This window comes from Gambusia affinis, linkage group LG08 (genome assembly GCF_019740435.1).
Source record: "Gambusia affinis linkage group LG08, SWU_Gaff_1.0, whole genome shotgun sequence".
NCBI lineage: Eukaryota > Metazoa > Chordata > Actinopteri > Cyprinodontiformes > Poeciliidae > Gambusia > Gambusia affinis.
Window position 1 is genome coordinate 19842732 of NC_057875.1, and position 21971 is coordinate 19864702.

Consider the following 21971-nt stretch of genomic DNA (forward strand, 5'->3'; position numbering starts at 1 on the left):
AAGCTCTTCCTTGTTGTTTTAGGTTATAGTTTGTTTAAAATGACTTTCACATAGCGTATTGTTTTATTGTAAATTTCCAGTCTCATATCTTTCCACATAGATCATCAGTTCTAATATTAACAGTATGACTAAGGAGCCACAAGTATGATTGGAATCCGACTGGCAGACATCGTCTTCATTTTATGTGGGAAGTATAGAAAGTGTTTTCTCTTCCTGTCAGAGCTGTCGTCACACTGTGCAGCCTATTTGTCAGCAGGCTGGTCAGTTGGTTCGAATGATGTACAGGAAATAAAACGAGAGTGGTAAGATCAGAAAAGATACTTGTTTTTACTGCCATTATTTTGATTAACATGTTTTATTTGTATTATTTATATTTTTTGTTATTACAACTTTTATTTTGAAAGGTTAAATTAGTGGAATCCAGCATGTTGCTAGGAAACCAAAGAAAAGCAAGACGCTGTCTGAAAGCGTAACTTTCACAAGTGGCTGTAAGGGTCATTTAAGTTAAGAATTTATTGAATTATTTCATTTCTACCTCGAAGGAAAGGGTCAGCCAGCGAGGTATGTTTTTATGTATTTATGTAATTTTTATGTCGTTATTATCGTTATTGACACCGTCTCATTTACATTTATTTTGTATTTTAGTTCGACGGTGGTGGTATGTCAGTGAGACTAAGAGAAATTGTAAGAAGAACAAGTTCAAAAAATCGACATTAAAGCTGACTATACACCAGCAGTTTAACGAACTCTTTGTCGCCGTTAAAAACAAGAAGAGGTGGAAGTGACAGTCGAACTCGGAGCTACATGATTCTCGCATCGTTTCACCGAAGATCCGACGGTTGCAAATGTTAACGGACACACGTTCAACGGTTGCTTCTTCATAAAGACGTCCAGAAACCAGACATTTAAGTTCATGTTTGGAAAGTGACACAAGGAAGGAGTAACAACAAGGAACTGTGTGAAGCCTGACAACAACAGCGCAACAAGGTAACGAGAAGGGAAGTAATGTAACAAAGCTCAGAGTTGATTTACGTCAAGTTAAAAGGAGATTTCACCAGTTAAGAATTCTGTAACGTCTCAAGTGAAACAAAATGTCAGAAACAAATGACACAGGAATAGAAGTTGCCGGTGCAGAACAAGCTGCCGAAGCAGATCAAGTAGATGAAACATTTTTAGTGCAACCTGGGCAAGAAGAGCTGCGTAGAAGTGAAAGACCTCGCATGCTAACAGGAAAAGGAAGAGAATTCCATAAAGAAAAACTAAAGGGGCTGCAACGTCACTTTGAAAGTACTTATGACAGATGGAAAGCATTAATTAAAGTTGCTAAAAAATCTGTTATTAAAGGAGATCCAGTTGACATTCTTGAAGGACACATGGACATTGTGCAAAGAGAACTAGCCGCTCTTAATGACATTTATGATCAATACAGAGCAATAGATGGACCACCTCATGATATGCGTTCCAAGTTAGACAAATGTATATCAGTGACTAAGGTAGTTTTGCAAAACATCCAATGCCATGTTGAGGGAACAAATAAGGAGGAAATTGTTTGGCCTGATGCCAGTTCTATATTTACATCTTCAAGCTCAACTAGTGTCTCAGTTCATAGTCATTTTAAAGCCAGTACAGTTAACTCTAATGGCTCTTCTGCCAAAAGACAAGAAGCTGCAGCAGAGTATGAAGCAACAAAGGCTGTGCTTAAGATAATGGCTGAACAAGAGAAATTTAGAGAAAAAATGCAAACCATAGAAGAAGAAGACAAACGCATAACAGCAGAACAGGAAGCTGCTGCGATGTCACAACGCCATCAAGAGGAAAGAGAGGAAACAGAACGCAAGTTAAAAAGAGAAAAGGAAAAGGCGGCTGTGATAAAGAGACAACAAGAGGAAAGTGCTGCAAGGAAAAGGTCAGTTGAGGACTTAAAAAGGGAAATTGAAAGACTGGAAAATCTGAAAGGACTCAATGCAGCAAAGGCAAAATTACAAGTTTATGAAGAAGATTACTTTTCAGTAAAGCAAGAAAGCATCACTCCAAATCCTGCAAACATACAGGCAACTAAGTTCAAGAACACTGCTAATCAACCCACACAACCACCACAACAGTTAAATGTCGTTCACGAGAGCACAGGTGAGCTTGTAAGGGTTTTGGCAGAAGCTATGTCAGCTAATAGGCTACCAATTCCAGAGCCCTCAGTATTTAGTGGGGATCCACTTAAGTTTAAACATTGGAAGGCATCTTTTCAGACTCTAATAGAGAGAAAGAACATACCCATTGCAGAAAAGATATTTTTCTTACAGAAGTATGTAGGTGGGTGTGTTAAAGAAGCCTTAGATGGCTATTTTCTGATTGGCTCTGAAGATTCCTATATGGCAGCATGGAATATTCTCAATGAACGTTATGGAGAGCCTTTTGTCATTGCTAAGGCCTTTAGAGACAAGTTGCACACATGGCCAAAGCTCCAAGGTAAAGACGGTGCAGAGTTAAGAAAGTTTGTGGATTTCTTACAAAGCTGTCAATCTGCAATGATTACCAATGAGAATCTGAACATCCTTAATGATGGAATAGAGAATCAAAGACTTGCTGCTAAACTGCCAGACTGGTTGAGCAACAGATGGAACCGAAAGGCTACAGAGTACCAGCTAGAGCACAGACATTTCCCACGTTTCAGTTACTTTGTAACATTCCTGTCAATGGAGGCAAGTATTGCATGTAATCCCATTACATCATATCAAGCTATAAGACAAAGTGACTTTGACAAACCAAAGACAAAACCTCAACTTACACCCATTCATAAGAAGCAAGATATTGCAAAAATCTTCACAACTAACTCTGCAGAAAGAAGCACAATTTCTTGTGTGTTTTGTAAGAGAGCAGGACACAGCTTACACAAATGTCGTAAGTTCACTGAGAAACCAGTTACTGAGAGAGTCAAGTTCATTCAAGGTGAAAAACTATGTTTCGGCTGCTTAAATAGTGGTCATTTCTCCAAGAACTGCAGCAACCGGATGACATGCAACACATGCTCAAAACAACATCCCACATGTCTGCATGAAGAAAGACAAAGGCACGAGATAAAGAAAGAGCAACCTAAAGAACAAGAAGTAGCTGAATGGAAGGAAACCCAGCAACAGGTAACACAGTCACAAGACACAGTTAACGAAAGTACATCTAACAGAGTGACTCATGAAAGTAGAAACACACAGACATCTGCAATAGTACCTGTGTATGTATCCACGCAAAATGAGCCAAGCAAAGAAATACTTACCTATGCTCTGCTGGACACACAGAGTGATTCGTCCTTTATTCTCAATGAAGTAGCAAACAATCTGGACACAGCTAAAACCCAAGTTAAACTCAAATTATCGACGATGTCATCCAAGAAAACAACTGTACCATGTACAAAACTTGAAGCTCTGCAAATAAGAGGATTGTTTTCCAAAAAGAAACTCACTGTGCCAGTTGCTTACACACGTGATTTCATACCTGCCAATCGTAGCCATATTCCTACTCCAGATACAGCAAGGTCATGGCCACATTTGGAGCATCTCATTGAACATATTGCTCCACCATTAGACTGTGATATAGGACTTCTGTTGGGATACAACTGCACACAAGCCTTAATGCCCAGAGAAGTTATATGTGGTGAAGAAAACCAGCCTTATGCCCAAAAAACAGATTTGGGCTGGAGCATCATAAGTTACTGTGATTCATGTGATGCAGGTAGTGATGTAATTGGAGTAAGTCATCGCATCACTGTAAAGCAAGTAATACCAGAGACTGAGTCAACCACAAAGCTAAAGAATAAAGTTCATTACATCTGCAAGACACAAATAAAAGAAGTAACTGGTCCAGATGTAATCAAAGCACTTGAATCAGATTTTACAGAGAGAGCAGTGGAAGAAACAAGCATTTCACAAGAAGATGTCTGCTTCATAAGAAAGCTGCAAGAAGGAATCAAACAAAAGCAGGATGGACACTATGAAATGCCCCTGCCTTTCAAAAATGACAGACCAAATCTTCCCAACAACATGTCAAGCGCAATGCAACGCTTAAACAGTCTCAAACGCAGATTCATAAGGGATCAAAAGTACTACTCTGATTATACAAAGTTCATGGAGGACATTATTGCACACAATGATGCAGAGAAAGTACCAGAGAAGGAACTCTGTAATTCCCCTGCCTGGTATATTCCCCACCATGGGGTATACCATCCTCAAAAGCCTGGTAAGATCCGTGTAGTTTTTGACTGCTCTGCACAATATCAAGCTACTTCACTAAATGAACACCTGCTTACAGGGCCTGACCTCACAAACACTTTGGTGGGAGTACTCTGTAGGTTCAGGAAAGGCTCAGTGGCTGTAATGTGCGACGTGGAACGTATGTTTCACCAGTTTCATGTAACACCCCGAGACCAGGATTATTTACGCTTCCTATGGTGGGAGCATGGTGATCTAAGTGTTCCCCTCTCAGTCTTTCGCATGAAGGTTCACCTGTTTGGTGCAGCCTCTTCACCTGGTTGTGCCAATTTTGGTTTAAAGCATCTAGCTACACAAGGAGAGGAAGATTCTCTCAAAACACAGTGAAGTTCATTCAAAGAAACTTTTATGTAGATGATGGACTTGTAAGTGTTGCATCTGAAGCAGAAGCAATAAAACTAGTCAAAGAAGCAAGAGAGCTGTGTAACACAGGTAAACTAAGATTACACAAGTTTGTATCAAACAGTGAGAATGTGTTAAAGTCGCTGCCCAGAGAAGAGTGTGCTGACAGTATTAAAGATTTGGATCTAGCACTTGGAGAGCCACTGATGGAAAGAGCACTTGGTGTTCAGTGGTGCATTTCCTCCGATGAGTTTCAATTCAGGATAACAGTCAAAGAGCACCCAATGACAAGAAGAGGGATCTTGTGCACAGTAGCATCAGTGTATGATCCACTGGGATTTGTGGCACCCTTCATCCTAAAAGGAAAACAAATCCTGCAACAGTTATGTCAAGAGAAAGTCGGATGGGACGAGCCTCTTTCTGATCAGCTCTACAGAGATTGGGAATCTTGGCTCCTAGATCTTCAAAACTTGTCAAAGGTGAGAATCCAAAGATGCATGCTACCTGAAAACACAGACATCACTCAGTGTGATTTACATCATTTTTCAGACGCTAGTATGACAGGCTATGGACAATGTAGCTATTTAAGAACAGTCACATCCAAAGGGGATGTTCATTGTGCACTAGTCATGGGGAAGGCACGTGTTACCCCAACCAAAGTCACTACTGTCCCTAGACTTGAGTTAACAGCTGCAGTAGTTGCAGCAAGAACAAGTGTAATGCTAAAAAGTGAACTGGAGATCAGCAATCTTCAAGAACATTTCTGGACAGATTCCAAAGTGGTGTTGGGATATGTGAATAATGATGCCAAAAGATTTCATGTGTTTGTGGCAAATAGGATTCAAAGGATAAAGTCACTCACAGACCCACAACAGTGGCATCATGTACCATCTGAGAATAATCCTGCAGACCACGCTAAGAGGACTAAGTGTTCAACAGCTACTCAAATCTAACTGGTTTAAAGGACCAGAGTTTTTGTGGCAAAGTGAGCTACCCATTGAAACTGACAAGGCTATTGAAGTTATTTCTAATGACCCAGAGCTAAAAACAGTACATGTGCTCAAAACGGAAGTACAAGAAAGGAGAACAATACTTGATCGTCTCAATAAATTTTCAGACTGGAGAAGAGCTGTTAAAGCTATTGCTCGTCTAAGAAAATTTGTGAGAGATTTTAAAGGAGACACACAAAGCAAAGGTGGAAAAACAAGTATAGAGGACAGACGAAAAGCAGAACTGTTCATAATAAAACTTGCACAAGAAAACACCTTCAGCAAAGAAATCAAGGACTTAACACAAGGAAAGGATATCCAACTCAAGGATAAAACACATAGGCTGTATAGCTTAAACCCATTTGTTGATGAGCAAGGAGTACTCAGGGTGGGAGGACGTTTAACAAGAGCAAGCCTGCACCCATACATCAAACATCCTGCCATTATCCCCAAATCAAGTCATGTGTCAACTTTACTGATTAAACACTTCCATGAAAAAGTGCAGCATCAAGGAAGAGGAATTACTGTCAACGAGCTGCGTTCCAATGGACTGTGGATCACAGGATGCAGCAGTGCAGTTGCTTCACACATCTACAAGTGCACAACCTGCAGAAAGTACAGGAGGCATACCCAAGATCAACAGATGTCAGATCTACCAGAGGACAGAATGGAAACAACACCCCCATTCTCTTACTGTGGTGTTGACTGTTTTGGACCTTTTTATGTAAAAGAAGGCAGAAAGGAACTTAAAAAGTATGGTCTTTTGTTTACATGTATGTGTTCCAGGGCAATACATGTTGAAATGTTAGATGACCTTACTACTGATGCTTTTATTAATGCATTGCGTTGTTTTATTTCTATTCGTGGATATGTAAGACAACTCAGGTGTGACCAAGGGACTAATTTTGTTGGAGCTAAGGGAGAGTTTCTGAATGCACTGAAGGACTGTGACAAAGAACAGTTGAAACAATATGGATGTGAGTTTGTTCTGAACACCCCATCCTCAAGCCACATGGGAGGTGTTTGGGAGAGGCAGATTAGAACCATTAGAAGCGTTTTAACTGCTATTCTGGATAAAACTTCTAAGAGACTTGATAGTTCTTCCCTCAGAACATTTCTGTATGAGGTGATGGCTATTGTAAATAGCAGGCCGTTAACAGTAGAAAACCTAAGTGATCCAAGTTCAGAGCCTCTTACACCAAATCATATCCTCATGATGAAGTCCAGTGTTATTCTACCTCCTCCTGGTGAATTTGTGAGTCACGACTTGTACCTGAGAAAGAGATGGCGCCAAGTTCAGTTTTTAGCCAATGAATTCTGGACAAGGTGGAAGAAAGAATATCTTCTTAATCTTCAACAGAGACAAATCTGGCAAAGAAACAAAAGGAATGCAAAGCTGAATGACATTGTTATTCTTCAAGAGGACAGTTCTCCAAGGAACAAGTGGAAACTGGCAAGAGTAACAGAGGTATATCCAAGTGCAGATGGAAGGATCAGGAAGGTGAAGCTGTTGCTAAGTGACTCGACCTTGGACAAGGATGGAAAAAGGACTGTCAAGCCAGTGTATCTTGATAGACCAGTTCATAAAACTGTGTTGTTACTGGAAGCAGAGTAAATGTTAAAATGTAAATATATTCCAATTGTAATATTATATGTTTTAAGTAAATCACCATAGGTTAGTGATTTGGTGGGAGTTTTACTGCCATTATTTTGATTAACATGTTTTATTTGTATTATTTATATTTTTTGTTATTACAACTTTTATTTTGAAAGGTTAAATTAGTGGAATCCAGCATGTTGCTAGGAAACCAAAGAAAAGCAAGACGCTGTCTGAAAGCGTAACTTTCACAAGTGGCTGTAAGGGTCATTTAAGTTAAGAATTTATTGAATTATTTCATTTCTACCTCGAAGGAAAGGGTCAGCCAGCGAGGTATGTTTTTATGTATTTATGTAATTTTTATGTCGTTATTATCGTTATTGACACCGTCTCATTTACATTTATTTTGTATTTTAGTTCGACGGTGGTGGTATGTCAGTGAGACTAAGAGAAATTGTAAGAAGAACAAGTTCAAAAAATCGACATTAAAGCTGACTATACACCAGCAGTTTAACGAACTCTTTGTCGCCGTTAAAAACAAGAAGAGGTGGAAGTGACACTTGTCAAAGTGAAACAAAACATATCCAGATAATTTACATTTTAATAGATCTTATACTTGCAAATGTAATACACTCCCTTAAACTTGTACACGTTGCCATGGGCAACCATTTAAATCAAAGTATTTTGTTGTGATTATGTGTCGTTTGCCAACTAAGGTACCACATAATTGTAAAGCAAAAGAAAAATTATGCATGATTAAATTTTTATATCTAAAACGTGAAAAGTCAACACTGAAGTCTATTGTCTCTACTAAATTTGCATATTGTGATGAAAAATGTTTGCTCTTTCATATTTTTAAAACATTTGAGGTTCAGTCCAAGTAGAAGGAGATAATCTGTAAACAAAAATGACCAAGTCTTGGCAGAGATTTTTAATTAGACCTAGGTCTGGACTTTGACTGGGCCACAGCTCTGCCTGAATGTTCCATTAAGGGTGTTGTCCTGCTGGAATGGCAGCTTTGCCCCAATCTCAAGTATTTTGCACTATAGCATGTTTTCTTTCAGTATTAGTCTGCATTTAGCCACATCCATCTTCCTATGTACTCTGACCAGCTTCCCTGTCCCTACTGAAGAACCTTGTGACATAAAATGTATGAATGTTCAAGGAAAACTATGAAAACCAACAGCTGATGCAAAACGACTGCTTTGTAATTTCTTTTCTGTGGAGCATACATGTCAAATACAAACAGGAACAACAAGGTGTTATTGTTGGGATGGCTCATTAATTTACTTTTTTTTTGTTTAAAAAAAGGAAAAAGATGGAAAACACAGTAATATCACACCTTTATTATATGTCCACGTATTGTGTAGGGAAAAAAGGGTGAATGAACTAAAAACATAACTCTATAAGCATACTGAACTATTTTTGAAGGTTTCAATTTGTTAAATAGATCAGTAGTGAGGAAGAAACTATAGTTACTTTTGTTTGTGTACCTGTTAGGAATAAACATACTTTTAGGTTTAGTTTCACTACACCACCACCGGATAAGTGGAAGAAAATGGATGGACAGATGGATTTACTAAACCAGAGTTTTTACCTTTATTTGAATAATTCTACTATTTAGTATCGCTGCTGTTTCTTGAGTAAAATGAAGCAGTCAGAACCCAGCAGAACTAATGTAATCATGTTTTACTCTAAAGTACAGAAATATCTTGGAAAGCACTTTTAAATCAGCATTAGCAAAAACCAAAATAGAGAGTTTTGGAGGGAATATTTGCGTAACATGTCCAATTAGTGACATTCATTAGCAGAAATGAGCAGTAGATGAAATCATGTATGTTGCAAAGTTCCTTCTTCCTTCTTCCTCAGAAACAGCCGTCTTGGAGTCACATCCTGCTGTTCTGACACAATCTATGCTTCTTTGGCTGCAGGAGTTTTTACCACATCACTGTGACATTAACAAACAAAAAAAACATCTTACGTTGGTCAAAATGTCATGTGCTTTAAACCCATCTTTTATTTATAGCTTAAACTGACATGAGGCCACATTTTCTCAATAGTTCTCTGGAACTGGTGACTAATTGGAGTGACTTCTCCGTCCTTACTGCCTGTCAGGGTGAACGTGGCGCTAAGCGGTACCTGAACTTGTGGTCCGCAGGGAGACTCAAACCCAGTCTAGAGTCTCTCCTGGTCCTGCAGATTTCCCTTTGAAGATCCACAGCTGAGCAGCTGTCACCTCTGCCGATGTAGCCCAGAAACAGCAGCTTCCCCTTGAGGTACATCTTTGGTGGACACACACGAAAATAAAGATTTTATGTTTTAACATGAGCCTTGCAAATTTTCAAGACAAGCAGCCAACAGATTGACGGTAACTTGAGAGAAGCTCCAGAAATCCACACTTCAGGTGGGAAAGCATGTCTCAAGTCTGGCGAGAATTACGATGGAATGGTTTAGAAAGATGTTAAAAAAGCCCAGTTCAGCTTCAGGCCTAATGAACAAAACGTTGAGACTAAAAATACATTTCCACAGACTTTTCAAATTTCCGTTTGTACAAAAAATAAATAAATAAATAAAGCCAGGTGTTAACTCATCCAATACTTTGTCTTTCACATCAAATCTAAATACATTAAGTCTGTAAAGTCACAACAATTTAAAAAAACAAATCTGTGGATGTAAAGATTTTTGAAGGGCACTGTGTGTTTTTAATGGGTTGAAATATATGAAACCATTAGAACTTGTTAATATAAAAAGTTCTTATTTTTATCTCCACTTAAGAGCCATAAAGCAGATTTGAGCTTTTTGTTTTACAGTGTAAATATTTTTACATCTCCCATGTGTGTGGGTGCTAGTAGCAATTCTTTCTGAGGATAAGATCCCTTGAGTTGCAGAATTTAAGTGCCGGTACAATTTCATGCTGCGCTGACTTTGGTCACTTTTGTTTGATTCATGGAGAGAAGAGACATTTTTCACTGCAGGACACAAATCAGCCGAGCAGATATCATGACTTTGGGCCAAAGATTAGAACTGTCTTTAGTGATTAAGAGGCAGCTCTTCTTGATGCTCAGCTCAAAGTATCTTCAGGATAAATGTGAGACACTGCTTCATTACTGATCCTCTGTGCTCCCTCACGAGAGCTGCTGCTGCCACCACATGGCAGCCGTGAGAACTTGCAGCGCTTTGAGCATGCCGCCGCCTTGCTGCAAAGTCTGCAGTGATCTTCACCTACCAGGAACATCCCAGGAGCGGCACCGTGTCGCTGCTGCAGCAGAACGTTCTCCGGTCCACGGCCCGCCATCCCGTCTGACATCTCGTACCTGACCAGGCGAAAGGAGTCCGTCTGGCACTGGGGTTTGAAACACGAAACAACCTGTTACAGGGGTTTTCTCTAAACTGCTGACTGGCCTGTGTGTCAGTTTCTGTTCATCTGTTTATGCAACACAGCTTCTATCCTTGAAAAAGTGCATCAGCGTCAATAAAAATTCCTGCTGATTGAACTGGATGTTGACAACAGTGATGCCACCTGATGACGATGCATGCCCTTCTGGATAAATTAGAGACTTAGTTTGGTATTCATGTGTGATTATGCATGCAGTGCACTTATCTTCTTTTGACTTAAAGCGCTGCAGAGTGTTCTCACACCTGGGTGCATGGCATGGTCCTCTGCGCGTTCCTCCTCCTGTAGAGATCCTCCACATCAGCCCACCTGCCTGCTGTGTGTGTGTTAAGCGGCTGCTGAGGTGTGGTGACACACATCACCAGCATCTGTTTGCTGTCGAGAGGTTGGCCCATAACGAAAGCATCATACTCCAGGTCGGTGACCACTGGCATCAGTGTTGCACTGCAGCAGCACCTCCTCCGCCGCTCCTCCCCCCGCAGGGCAGCTCTCAGCAGAGCGGGGCACGTAGCGAGAGGGACGGAGGGAGCGGCGGGCCCCCCGTTTGCAGGACCACAGCTAGCAAGGGCAGTGTCAGGCTCGAGGCTGCAAGAGAGAGTCACTGACCTGGGAGACGATCGACAATCAAAATACGGTTGGAACTGGATGTTTACATTCGCTTTGTGCAGAAACACACACCAGATCTTAGCTTTTGACATTAAATCAGACTCAGTGTTTTCCTGTTTTAGGTCAATTAAAGTTATATATTTCATTCCTAGAATAATAAAAGAGGGATTTTTTTATTATTATTATTTTCTTTTCTTCTTTCTTTTTTCTTTTTAATCAGAAACACACCTGTAGATGTGTTTTTTATTTTCAGGTAAAAACACAAAATCTTACAAAGTATTTTTGGTCGAGTTTCTAGTGCAAAATTAACTTACAAGTAACTTTTCAGCAAGAGATTTGAGCTGGTTTTGAGTCAAATGTTCCTTAATATTGATGAAAAAGTACTACACATAAGTAAAATAATCTACGAGATTAACAAGACATTTTTATTAGTTAAAATGTCTTGTTCCACAGGCAGATTATTACTTATAGCTAATACCTTTTCATCAGTATTGAGGAACAATTGACTTAAAATAAGTTCATTTCTCAATGAAATGCCTCTGATTCTTCTAAGATGGTGCATGTAAAGATATTTCTGTTAATCCTCCCTGACCTAAAACAGAAAACCTCTGTCTGATTTAATACCAAACATAAAAAATAATTGTCTTTTTTTAGCAGTTTATGTAAGGAGGGTGTTACCCTGGTTCGACGTTGCCATGGATTCGAAGGGGTCCGATTTGTGTGACAGGAGGCTCCTTTCTGCTTTCCTTAGGTCTCCTAGAAACAAACAGGTTTGACCTGTAAAACGATCATTTGTTGAGGTTTGTATGCCTTTTTGCATGAAGTTTTGTTGTTGTAGTATTATTTGTTTTTATCCGTTCCCCATTTCTGGAAAGCACTGGATTTAATTTAGTGCATATGTGTCAAACTTAAGGCCCGTGGGCCAAATCTGGCCCGCCACAGCTTTTTATGTGGCCCTCTAGATTCTAGACTAAACATTAAGTGTGTTTAAATATTATGTTATCACATCAATGCAATTTTTATCTGTTTACTGCCAGATTATATCAATCACTCCCTCCAGTTTCTTGAGAGTCATCGTGGAAATTCATGCAAAATCAACAAATCCCCGACTTTTTTAGCGCTAATTTCATAATTGGAAGTTTATTGCAGAATTTTCTGAAATTGTCCAAACTTTCTTACTTCTGCTAAACAGCCTTAATTTAATTACAGTCCATGATCTATGCAGTGAGTAATAAAAAGTTGCATTTACCGTCATAAATAGGCACAAATATAGCAAATATTTCCAAATTAGTACCACAAGCACTTTGATTTTTATTGCAAAAAAAATCACAAAAAGAATCACAAAATCCTGTGGGGACTGAGAGTTTGTGAACAGGTTTTATCAATACATTCTGGCCCTTTAAGAGCATTCGTGATCTTGATTTGGCCCTAAACAAAAATGAGTTTGACACCGCTGATTTAGGGGTATCATATTAAGGGGCCTAACAGATTGTATAATTTTCTATTCACTTCCTATGTGTTTGAGTATTTAATAAACTCTAAATAAAAACAAAAAACAAACATTGAGGTTTTTGATCAATTATGAGATGGTTAGTGAGGTAAAAACAAGTAAAATATTTTTAGATATTTATTGGCCGAATCTTACCAAAGGTCACCCTGATGATTTATTAATGAGCTAATAGGACACCAGGAAAACTCTCTACATCAGTCAGCACCTCTGCATCTGGACGAGGCGGTCCTGATGTTTCTCTGCTGATGCTGAGCGGCGCCCGTAACTCTCTGTGAGCTCATCCCTCCTGCCTCTCCCAGAACGCCGCCGCGCAGCCGCTGCACGTTCAGGTGACTTCGGGGAGGGTAGAGCAGCCGACTGCGGCGCTCGTCTCGGCCGGGCCCGTGGCCGGGCCCCTGGCAGTCGCTCCGCGTCAGGACACTTGATACCTGAAGGAGAGGAAGAGGTCACCGACGTGCGCAGCCACCGAGTGACACGAGTGACCGTGAACAGGATCCTGATGGAACTATTGAATAATGTTGAGTTTGCAGGATGAGGTGATACTGGAACGTTTTAGCTTCAGCAAACTACTCCTTACAAGCCCACCGGGTCGGATTGGCTCAGCGTTCAGTTCCTGCGCTTTGCACCAGGGAAGTGCTTTCTGAAGTGTGCAGACACATTATAGATGCAAACAACCGTCAAATACAGGAAATGATGACTGGAAATTATTATCCCGCCATATTTCTGGCGCCCCGTCTAGTGTGGCACCCCTATGTGTTGCATAGTTTTTGCAGCACTTCCTTGCACCATGAAATGCATCTGGCGTTCAGCATCCTTATGCCATGTTGCCATATATGATGTGGGGATGAATTCAGTTTGTGGTTACCGATAGCAACACGATAATAATCCAACCAGCCCTCCGCAGCATCCCGTACTCTCTGCTGAAGCCTCTGCAGCTCCAGCATGGCGTTTCTTCGTCTTCTCCACAGAGCAGACGGCTTCACCCGCTTCTCCTCCTCTCTGACCACCTGGTGAATGAAGCCGTAGAAACTTAATTTAGGGACGTAAGGGAGATGTTCATGTCAAAGGAACTGATAAAAATACATCAAACCTGTGATTTTGATCTAAAATCCCTGCGTTCTCATCAGAGGTGTGTGACGTACCCAAAAATTATAGCTAAGTAAAGTAACTTTTACTACAGTAAAAGGAAAAAGAGGCAGTCCAGGGAATTACTCAAGTTAGAGCAAAAAAGTATTTGGTAAAAATGGTACTCAAATACTGATCAAAAATGTATGATCAAAACATACATTTTTTTTAATACTTAAAAATTACATTAAAAGATGGTCCAAAATATAAAGTTAAGTGGAAATTTTGGTATTTTAAAGACCAAAAAAAAAAAATAAAAAAATAAAAATTAAATAACATTGTTACAAAATAAAAAATCAGGCAAAATAAATAAATAAATAAATTTCCAAATCAATGTCTTTGAATACAAAACTTGTTAAATTTTGTTAAAAACTGCTGCTGCGCGTCTGGTGAATGTTTGGTTAAAACAAGCTCATTGTTCATAGAGAGTCCAGGAGTTTAACTCAAGTAAGCCACACTTCATGATGAAGTTTTAATCGAGTAAAAGGAAAAAGTACAGTGGAGTAAAGCCACTACTGAAAGAATATTTTTTCCGAAAGGATGTTCAAGTAAATGTAAGTGAGTAAACATAACTAGCTACAGTAAATAGAAGATCCTCACAGGTGTTTTCCTCAGGCCCATTTTGCTCTCTGAGACGCCAGCGGGACTTTTTTGCTTCTTTAGCAGACGAAGCTCCTGAGCAGCACCTGAGCTGAATTTGTTCTCCGTCTGCAAACAGGGCTGCATGAAAAGCAGATTTTAGAGGGGAGAACTGTCACGAAAACCTCTTTATTTTTGTAACTACAGGAGAGTTATGATCTCACCATTTTCTTCCTCTGGCTTTTATTAGTGACAAAACGAAGAGGAAGGTGAACACTCTCCTCTTCGCATCTGAAGCTGAGCACACCAGACTTCCCACTGCACAGCTTCACTGAGATCTCCTCTGAGACCTGCAGGAATCAAAGAAAAGAACAACGAAAGGATATTCAGTAAACTGAATGAACTAGTTCATAATCTGATGACCACAATCTCACGCTTTGCAGTTTTCAAGAACACTAAATCTACTTGACCTGTCAAGAAATCTCAAGACAAAATGCAAACATTTCCGTCGCCATTTCTACAACTCGCTGCAGCCGGGTTAGGGTTATTTAACACGTCTGCGTCAATACTTCAACAGCATCAAGGTCGTTGCATCACTTATGATGTTATTTCATTTTTACATGGAAAAAAAAAACACAAAAAAAAACTTTCTCATCTTTTGTTTATTCAGCTGGTAATTCCCACCTGCATCGTAATATTTCTCCTCAGTGGGCGATATGTCGGCCAGCTCCACTCCTCTGTTGTGTTTCCGTAATCGTCGAACCTGAATCCTCCGTCCTGATCCCACACGGCCGAGATGGTGGAGCTGCAGGAACAATCCAACGGAGTAACAACAGGTTTAAAGCTTTATAGTATTACTTCTGCATTTGTAAGTACAGACAGAACAAATTAAAAAAACAAAACAAAATATTATTTTCTGCTGTCATACAAATATTGCTACCTACCTAGATCGTTCTTTATTACATTATTACTCTGAGCTGAGAGAATAATTACTGACCCTTAAACAAAATATGAATGTTGAGTGACCAGAAATGTTTACGAGACTTCAACAAAGAAACGTAGCTATGAAAAAGTTTGAAAAGTAAAGAAGAAAAAAAAAAAAAAAAAAACGGCTAACAAAAACAGAAAGCAATAAAGAAATAAACTGCGGGTCTGAACTGACCTGACGGTGTCTGTGACTGTCCCGCGTCCAAACGCCGTGATGGTCAGAAGAACGGTGGGACGCTGGCCGTCGCCGAACACGTTGGTGTAGAAACCTCCGTGAGGCAGACCGGAGCGACTCTGGCACACCGCCATGCAGCCGGACGGGTAGCTGAGGCAGCAAGGTCAAGGGTCAAGAGGTCAACTCCTCTGACACATTTTACGCCGTGTTTACTTGGACTGCCACTTGACATAAGACAATTAGTAAAGGATACTAAATAAACGAGGAGCCATCGTTTATTCTGTAGTGCAGCTTCCTCTGGACCGGATTCGGCAGCTTCACTTCTGGTATCTGGGGCAAAACGTCAACCAGAGGGGCAACTGCCGTCCTTCTTCTTCTTCTGTCATTAGTAAGCTCACCTCTTCCATCACCATAATGACGGAGAATAGGAGCTGTACTCGGATCTTGCTCAGGTGGAGGCAGATTTCTGAACATTAGGGCCATAATCCTGTTTTAGATCCTTTCTTGAGTAGCTACAGCGCCTTGATAAAATATTACGTTGGTCTTTCACATAAAACCCTAAATGTAAGGTGACACAGTACAGTTACTCCTCGTTTAAATTTTCTTTAGCTCCTATTTGTAAGACCTGCATGAAGTAAAGTAGCTCCTCTCTAGCCACACAGTTGTTGAAGCTGCAGAAGAAGAGAGAAAAAAACCCACTGTGGGTTTCGGGCCGCCCTCAGTCGCTCCGCCACCCACCGGTTCACTCTCATTATCTCAGGCTCGTCACAGCGGTGCTGCTCTGGCTGAGCGATCCCACCTGGACACACACCACATCCCGCTGAGGCAGCAGAAGTGCAGCAGAGACGCAGTCAATAACACAACGCTGCAGCGCCACGTCGTACCTGCATCCTCGCAGCTCCAGACTGAGATGGAGATCCTGACGGCTGTGGAGTTCAGAGAGGGAATGAGTAGCTTTGTCATCCTAGTGGCCCAGTGTAATTTATTCACACATGTTAGATTTGTATGAGCACGTAAGTCAATGAACCAGGAGCAACTTGATAGCCTCGCCACCGTCCATTAACAGAGAGGAGGCTCTCTGTGCTGCACTCACACATCTGATCTGGTAAACCAATATCTTCACTTCCACAAGGCTGCAACTAAAGCGGCCCTACAGGAGCGTTTACAGCCGCAAGCTTTTACTGAAACGTTTGTAAGATGGCTGTGGAGTAAATACTCAGATTTTAGTTTATTTTTAGGATGCTGTTTATTGTCTGGTTTCATCTTGTTAAAAGGGAAGTGCTTTCACCCCACTGTCGCCACATGCTTGGTCAGCAGAAGGGATTATTGTAAAGTCAGTGGCTTGATAACAGATAACTGTTTACCAATTAATTAACTGAATCTGGTGTCAATATATTCCAACAACTACTACATTTTACTATGTCTAATTACCGTATTTTTCGGACTATAAGCCGGTACTTTTTTCCCCACGTTTTGAACCGTGCGGCTTATTGCTCGGTGCAGCTTTTCTGTGGATTTTTCTTCAACCACCAGGGGGCTCTTCAGCAAGAAATGAATCATTGGAAGTCAAAATTGGAAATCAAAGAAGAAAGTGCTCATTTTTATTTAGAACAAGCACATGCTGGCAGCAGGCACGACGGAGAAATTACTTCAAACTCATATGATGCAGCTTTTAAGTTGAGGGTTATTGATCCGGCAGTACAGGAAGGAAATAGAGCCGCTGTACGTAAACTCGGCGTGAACAAAACCACGGTTCTGCGCCTTAATAAACCCAGCAGATTTATTAGTCTGTGGAAAACCGGGACCGGCGGAAATACCAGTGGCTTATATAATTTGAACAAGACAGATATTTTAGTCATCTTGCATCTATGCTCATTTTCACTTCTCCATCTGTACTCATTGGATTTTTCTCATCCCGTTTTGTCCCAGTTTGAACATTCTGAGATAAAATAGGTCTTTTTGAGACTTATTGTGGCCACTGTTAGCGTTTCTTTCACTGTTTTGCTTCTCGTTCTCGATCTTTCTGTTCCCTTTTGGATCGCTCTTTGTATCCCCTCCAGGCCACTTCAACTGTTTTAGATTCATTTGTTCGTCTTTTAAAACTCTAAAGACATTTTAATATATTATCACTACTCTGTCATCAAATGTCACACTTTATCTGCCTCGAGGCACCTGGATTATTATTTATTATTGTACTTTGACACGTTATGATGCTTTTATACATAATTCTTTTAGGCATAAATTCACCTTATGCTAAATTTACCTCCTTTTGAGCTTCTTTTTTTCTTTCTTTCACTCTGATTTGCTTTATCTTTTGTGAGAAATGAACCAGCATTTCTCTCCACGTCAGAGGTCCTCTCTCCTGTTTCCTCCTTGGCGCCGTCAGAGCCCCGCCGGGGTGTTTTCTGCGTCTCCGGGGATTCTTTGGGCCTCCTCTGGTTCTCTGTCATCGCCGCTGGCCTCCTCAAGCGGAGCGCCGCCCCTGCAGTCAGATCGTGCCAGGAGTAATCCAGGATATTGACAATGCCGCGGGGGATGCGGTCTTCCTCCGACCACTTATGCTGCGAAAGTAGATGAGCCAAGTCGTTTAATAAATGAGGGGCTGCTCGCCTGTAGGCGTCCATCTGATCCTTTGGCGCGGCGCTGACAGACGATGATGATGATGAAGGATCACGTTTTTCATCCTCACAGGCTATACCTGAGGGGTTCTGGTTGCTAAAACTGTTACTTTCACCTTTTTGGCCCTCCTCTTGCTGACTGTGAGGAAATTGGTTGTTGTGTTAAACGCACAGCTCAGCAGTAAAACTTACAGGAAGGATCTTACCACCTCAGTGGGGCGTCTTCCGGCTGTGGTCCCGCACTTCTTATCATGAAATTTAAAATGTTGCCTTTAATCCGATTTTGCCTTGTTGGCTGTAGGGAGGTAAACAATGAATGTGGATTCATTTCTTTTAAAATACAGTCTGCAGAGTGAATGAACGGAAGCCCACCTGGTCAAAGAAAAACACGGGACCACCTCTGGTTGCCTGCGCGCCAGCAGAACCCGACATCTGGAGGAAACAACCCGAACTTGAGCAATAAAATTGATTCAACTATAATCAATAACATTCTTATGTAAGTTTAACACTTAACAGACACTAAAAGACAATATTTGTCAGTTTATTGATCAGCATCTGCAAAGGCCACAGCTGGATTTAACAAGATTTGTAATGTGTCTTAAACACGAACTGTTTTAATTAATTTGTATCAAATGTACATTGTTTCAGGGTTGGCTTGACTAGCATATATACGATGTGTCTCACTTCAGTATAGGCTATTAGCATAAATGCTAATAGATAGGCTATTGAAAATGATTTTTATTTACATTTTTTTTTTTTAAACAGACTGAAAGTTTCTTGGATATCGAGCCGTGTTTTAAAGGCTCTTGGCTCAGCGTAGAACAATTCAAGAGCTACTTCAAATGTTTTGCTAAGCTTAGAGAGACAAACGCCTTCATGTTTAGGGCTTATAATAATAGCTTACACTTGGCCACATGCTGGGAGCCACAACATTTACTCACTTTGATGAGATACGTCGTTCCATTTTAAGAGATCTCTGTCATCAGTGACAAATAAATCTGAATGATGACGCATTTTCACAGCTGGTGTCATTTGGGGAAGTTTCATGGATGTAAAGGATTCTCATCCAATAGAATATTTGATAAGAATATGAGATATTCTTATCAATATTTCCTGGAGTCCTCGTTGGGAGAAGAATCAAGATTAGTTGAGGATTGTGACTGAAGTGTTTCCACCCAGACCAACTAATTGGAGGCTTTCTGCTCTTCCTCCCCAATGGAAAGACTTGAGCAATAAGGCACAAAGTTTCAGGAAGTCAGCAGGACTTCAAAAGCTGGACCCGCTGCGTGGCGTGGCAGAATTTGAAGAGGAACCAGAACAAAAGGAGAAACCTGAAGCTCTGCTCTGACAAAGCTAAGCTGTAACATTGTCCAGTCTGATCGTCAGATGACATTTCTTGTTTAAAAATCAGAATTGTTGTAATATCGATGAGGCTAGACTCCATCAACGGAGAGCCTGGTTTTCTGTCTCTCTGTTGCCTGAGAGCCAGAAAGTGAAGTGGGCCCGTTTTCCTCTGCTCCGTTAATTCTTATAAGATACAGTAGAAATAAGATCTTTTTGTACAAAATATGATGAAGCAATAATCGTTTATTACGTTAAAACAATCAGACACAGAAATCTTCCATGGCATATCTTCATTTGTTTTTGCTTTGGGTTAATATGTATAATTGTAATTACCAAGTGCATTTAAGCTGACATTGAATACCAAATAAAAATTCATTTTTGATTCCACGTGCACTTGTTACGCTCAGTCAAAACAAAACGGCAAGAAAAACATCCACCTTCCACTTCTACGGACCTACCTCTACTGTGCTCACCTTGTTGCTAAGATACGCACTCCTCTGCACACGTCTCCAGCTTTACGCATCATCGATTCATCAGACGCAAAGGGTATCTGTCACAGCGCAAACAGGAAAACATCATCCCCGATAACAGTTAGGGCCCTGAGACGTTTGTAGACCCGCGGAACAAGAACCGTGCCGGCCGGGCTGCCGCTGTGGCAGTCAGGTGGTCACCACCAAGTAACCTGAAACCCTGACGCGCCTGGAAGCTCAGAGAAAGTGATGAGTGCAACTGTGGGAGGCCATCCGTCTCACACACACACACACACACGCACACATCTAAGCGTTTGAGCCAGGACAGGCTTAACGTTGAACTGGGGGCCCAAACAGGACTTGACTTGACGTCCCGTCCCCGTTTTCTTTTTTCTTCTTAGTTTGAACTTTATGGATTTCTCCACTCACTCGGTATTATTCACAACGGTCACAAAAATATGATTAAACTGCAGTAGCAGAAACAAAGAGTCTGCTGAGATTCTTAACATGTTTTGGTTACATTTGAAATTAGTTACTAATGTTTTCCAGTATTTCTCCATTTCTCCGTTTAAAATTTTAGTTCTCATCGCTGCTGGTTTAACCTCTGCGACATTCAGTCATCCGTGAACATCGCATTAGCAGTTCCTCATTCCTTTCAGCAAAATGCAAAGCCTGATGATCAATTCCTTCCATCCAATTCTCTGCTGACCATAACATCATCCTTTAGCCATGTCATCTCGGTCCAAATGAACTGAACTTGTGAATGCCGAATCATCATTCCACATAAAACTAATGGTCCTCATATGATCTCCAATAAAAAAAAATACTGAATTAGTTGTCAAAATCTCTTTCAAGTGTCACCAAGATCTGAAACGGAGTGAGCTGTAATATTGAAAACATGGTAGAACCAACAGACCATCTTCATAAACAATGTGATACATGAATGAATCGCCCATTGGGTTGAATAAAGTTGTCTGAATCGGAATGTGAATCTGAACAAGTTTGACCAGGATAATCTTGATGACCAATGTGCAAACTGCAGCTGCAGCGTTCCCGGCCTTTAGTGGACAGAATCTATCAATGGAGGTCTGAGTTTGGGCCAGTTGAGACCCACAAGAATACGCACTGACCTGCACCTTTAACAAGTTTTCTATGACTTCTATACTCACTTCTATGAGTGTGTGGTCGCTGCAGGCTGCTGAGAATGAGATCTCAGAAGAAGGAGCTCGCCCACTGGACCGCCCAGGGCCGGATTTAAAAGGATGTGGGCTCCTGGGCCGGAGCCCCCTTTGGTGCACTATCCGCTAAGGAAGATTTACTTTACCAATCCAAATTACAATAAGTTGATAGGTAGTTCTACATGTCAGCAGATACAATTTGATGCATTAAATATGCCTCCTAGCCAATAACTCTGTGTTGTTTCGAAAGACATGAACTATAACTTTATAATTTTTAAATATTTGAATATTGTTTATACTCATAAAGACCCAAACTATTAATGCAACTCACCTAATTTGAAAAAAAGTATTTTTCCCCCAAACACACAGTCATTGAATATATATATATATATACATATATATATATATATACATACATATATATATATATATACATATATATATATACATATATATATATATATATATATGACAACATCAGACATCTCAGTCCAGAAATGTGCAGTCCTAGGCACAGCCAAGATACTGCGCAGAACCCTCAAGCTCCCAGGCCTCTGGTAGAGGACCCGAGCTAAGAGGAAGAAGAATCACCACCCACAGTGGGTGAATATATATATATATATATATATATATATATATATATATATATATATATATATATATATATATATATATATATATATATATATATATATATATATATATATATATATATATATATATATATATATATATATATATATTTGAGTAGAAAAGCAAGTCTGGCCCAACTGGAAGAAACAGTTCTGAAATATCAGCGTG

At 40.3% G+C, this 21971-nt stretch overlaps 3 protein-coding genes across 3 annotated transcripts; 2 read left to right on the forward strand and 1 right to left on the reverse strand.

Annotated features, from left to right (window-relative positions):
- Positions 1–331: 331 nt before the first annotated feature.
- On the forward strand, positions 332–4583 carry LOC122835577. The gene is made up of 2 exons (XM_044124737.1): positions 332–561; positions 646–4583. The coding sequence occupies exon 2, from the start codon at positions 1092–1094 to the stop codon at positions 4581–4583; it is 3492 nt and encodes a 1163-aa protein (XP_043980672.1). The 5' UTR covers positions 332–561; positions 646–1091.
- Positions 4584–5522: 939 nt separating this feature from the next.
- Positions 5523–7761, forward strand: LOC122835801. Its single transcript, XM_044125147.1, has 2 exons — positions 5523–7517; positions 7602–7761. Exon 1 carries the CDS (start codon positions 6231–6233, stop codon positions 7200–7202), a length of 972 nt encoding a protein of 323 aa, XP_043981082.1. The 5' UTR covers positions 5523–6230; the 3' UTR covers positions 7203–7517; positions 7602–7761.
- Positions 7762–8652: 891 nt separating this feature from the next.
- LOC122835438 lies at positions 8653–20782 on the reverse strand. The gene is made up of 18 exons (XM_044124514.1): positions 19996–20782; positions 18551–18610; positions 18388–18473; positions 17824–18317; positions 16445–16486; positions 16260–16359; positions 15814–16026; positions 15561–15710; positions 15083–15203; positions 14623–14748; positions 14420–14539; positions 13560–13701; positions 12900–13122; positions 11863–11940; positions 10824–11184; positions 10411–10527; positions 9324–9466; positions 8653–9132 (listed from the first exon to the last, which is right to left on the reverse strand). Exons 2-18 carry the CDS (start codon positions 18608–18610, stop codon positions 9096–9098), a joined length of 2613 nt encoding a protein of 870 aa, XP_043980449.1. The 5' UTR covers positions 19996–20782; the 3' UTR covers positions 8653–9095.
- Between the last annotated feature and the right edge of the window lie 1189 nt (positions 20783–21971).

What these genes read in the sequence shown, in the direction of transcription:
- LOC122835577 (XM_044124737.1), top strand. Translation starts at nt 1,092, where the DNA reads ATGTCAGAAACAAATGACACAGGAATAGAAGTTGCCGGTGCAGAACAA.
- LOC122835801 (XM_044125147.1), top strand. Translation starts at nt 6,231, where the DNA reads ATGTCAGATCTACCAGAGGACAGAATGGAAACAACACCCCCATTCTCT.
- LOC122835438 (XM_044124514.1), bottom strand. Translation starts at nt 18,610, where the DNA reads ATGTCGGGTTCTGCTGGCGCGCAGGCAACCAGAGGTGGTCCCGTGTTT. An exon ending in AAAAAGAAGCTCAAAAGGAG is followed by an intron (nt 16,487 to 17,823) that starts GTAAATTTAGCA and finishes TGAACTCCACAG; the next exon opens with CCGTCAGGATCTCCATCTCA. An exon ending in AAAGCCAGAGGAAGAAAATG is followed by an intron (nt 14,540 to 14,622) that starts GTGAGATCATAA and finishes CTTTTCATGCAG; the next exon opens with CCCTGTTTGCAGACGGAGAA.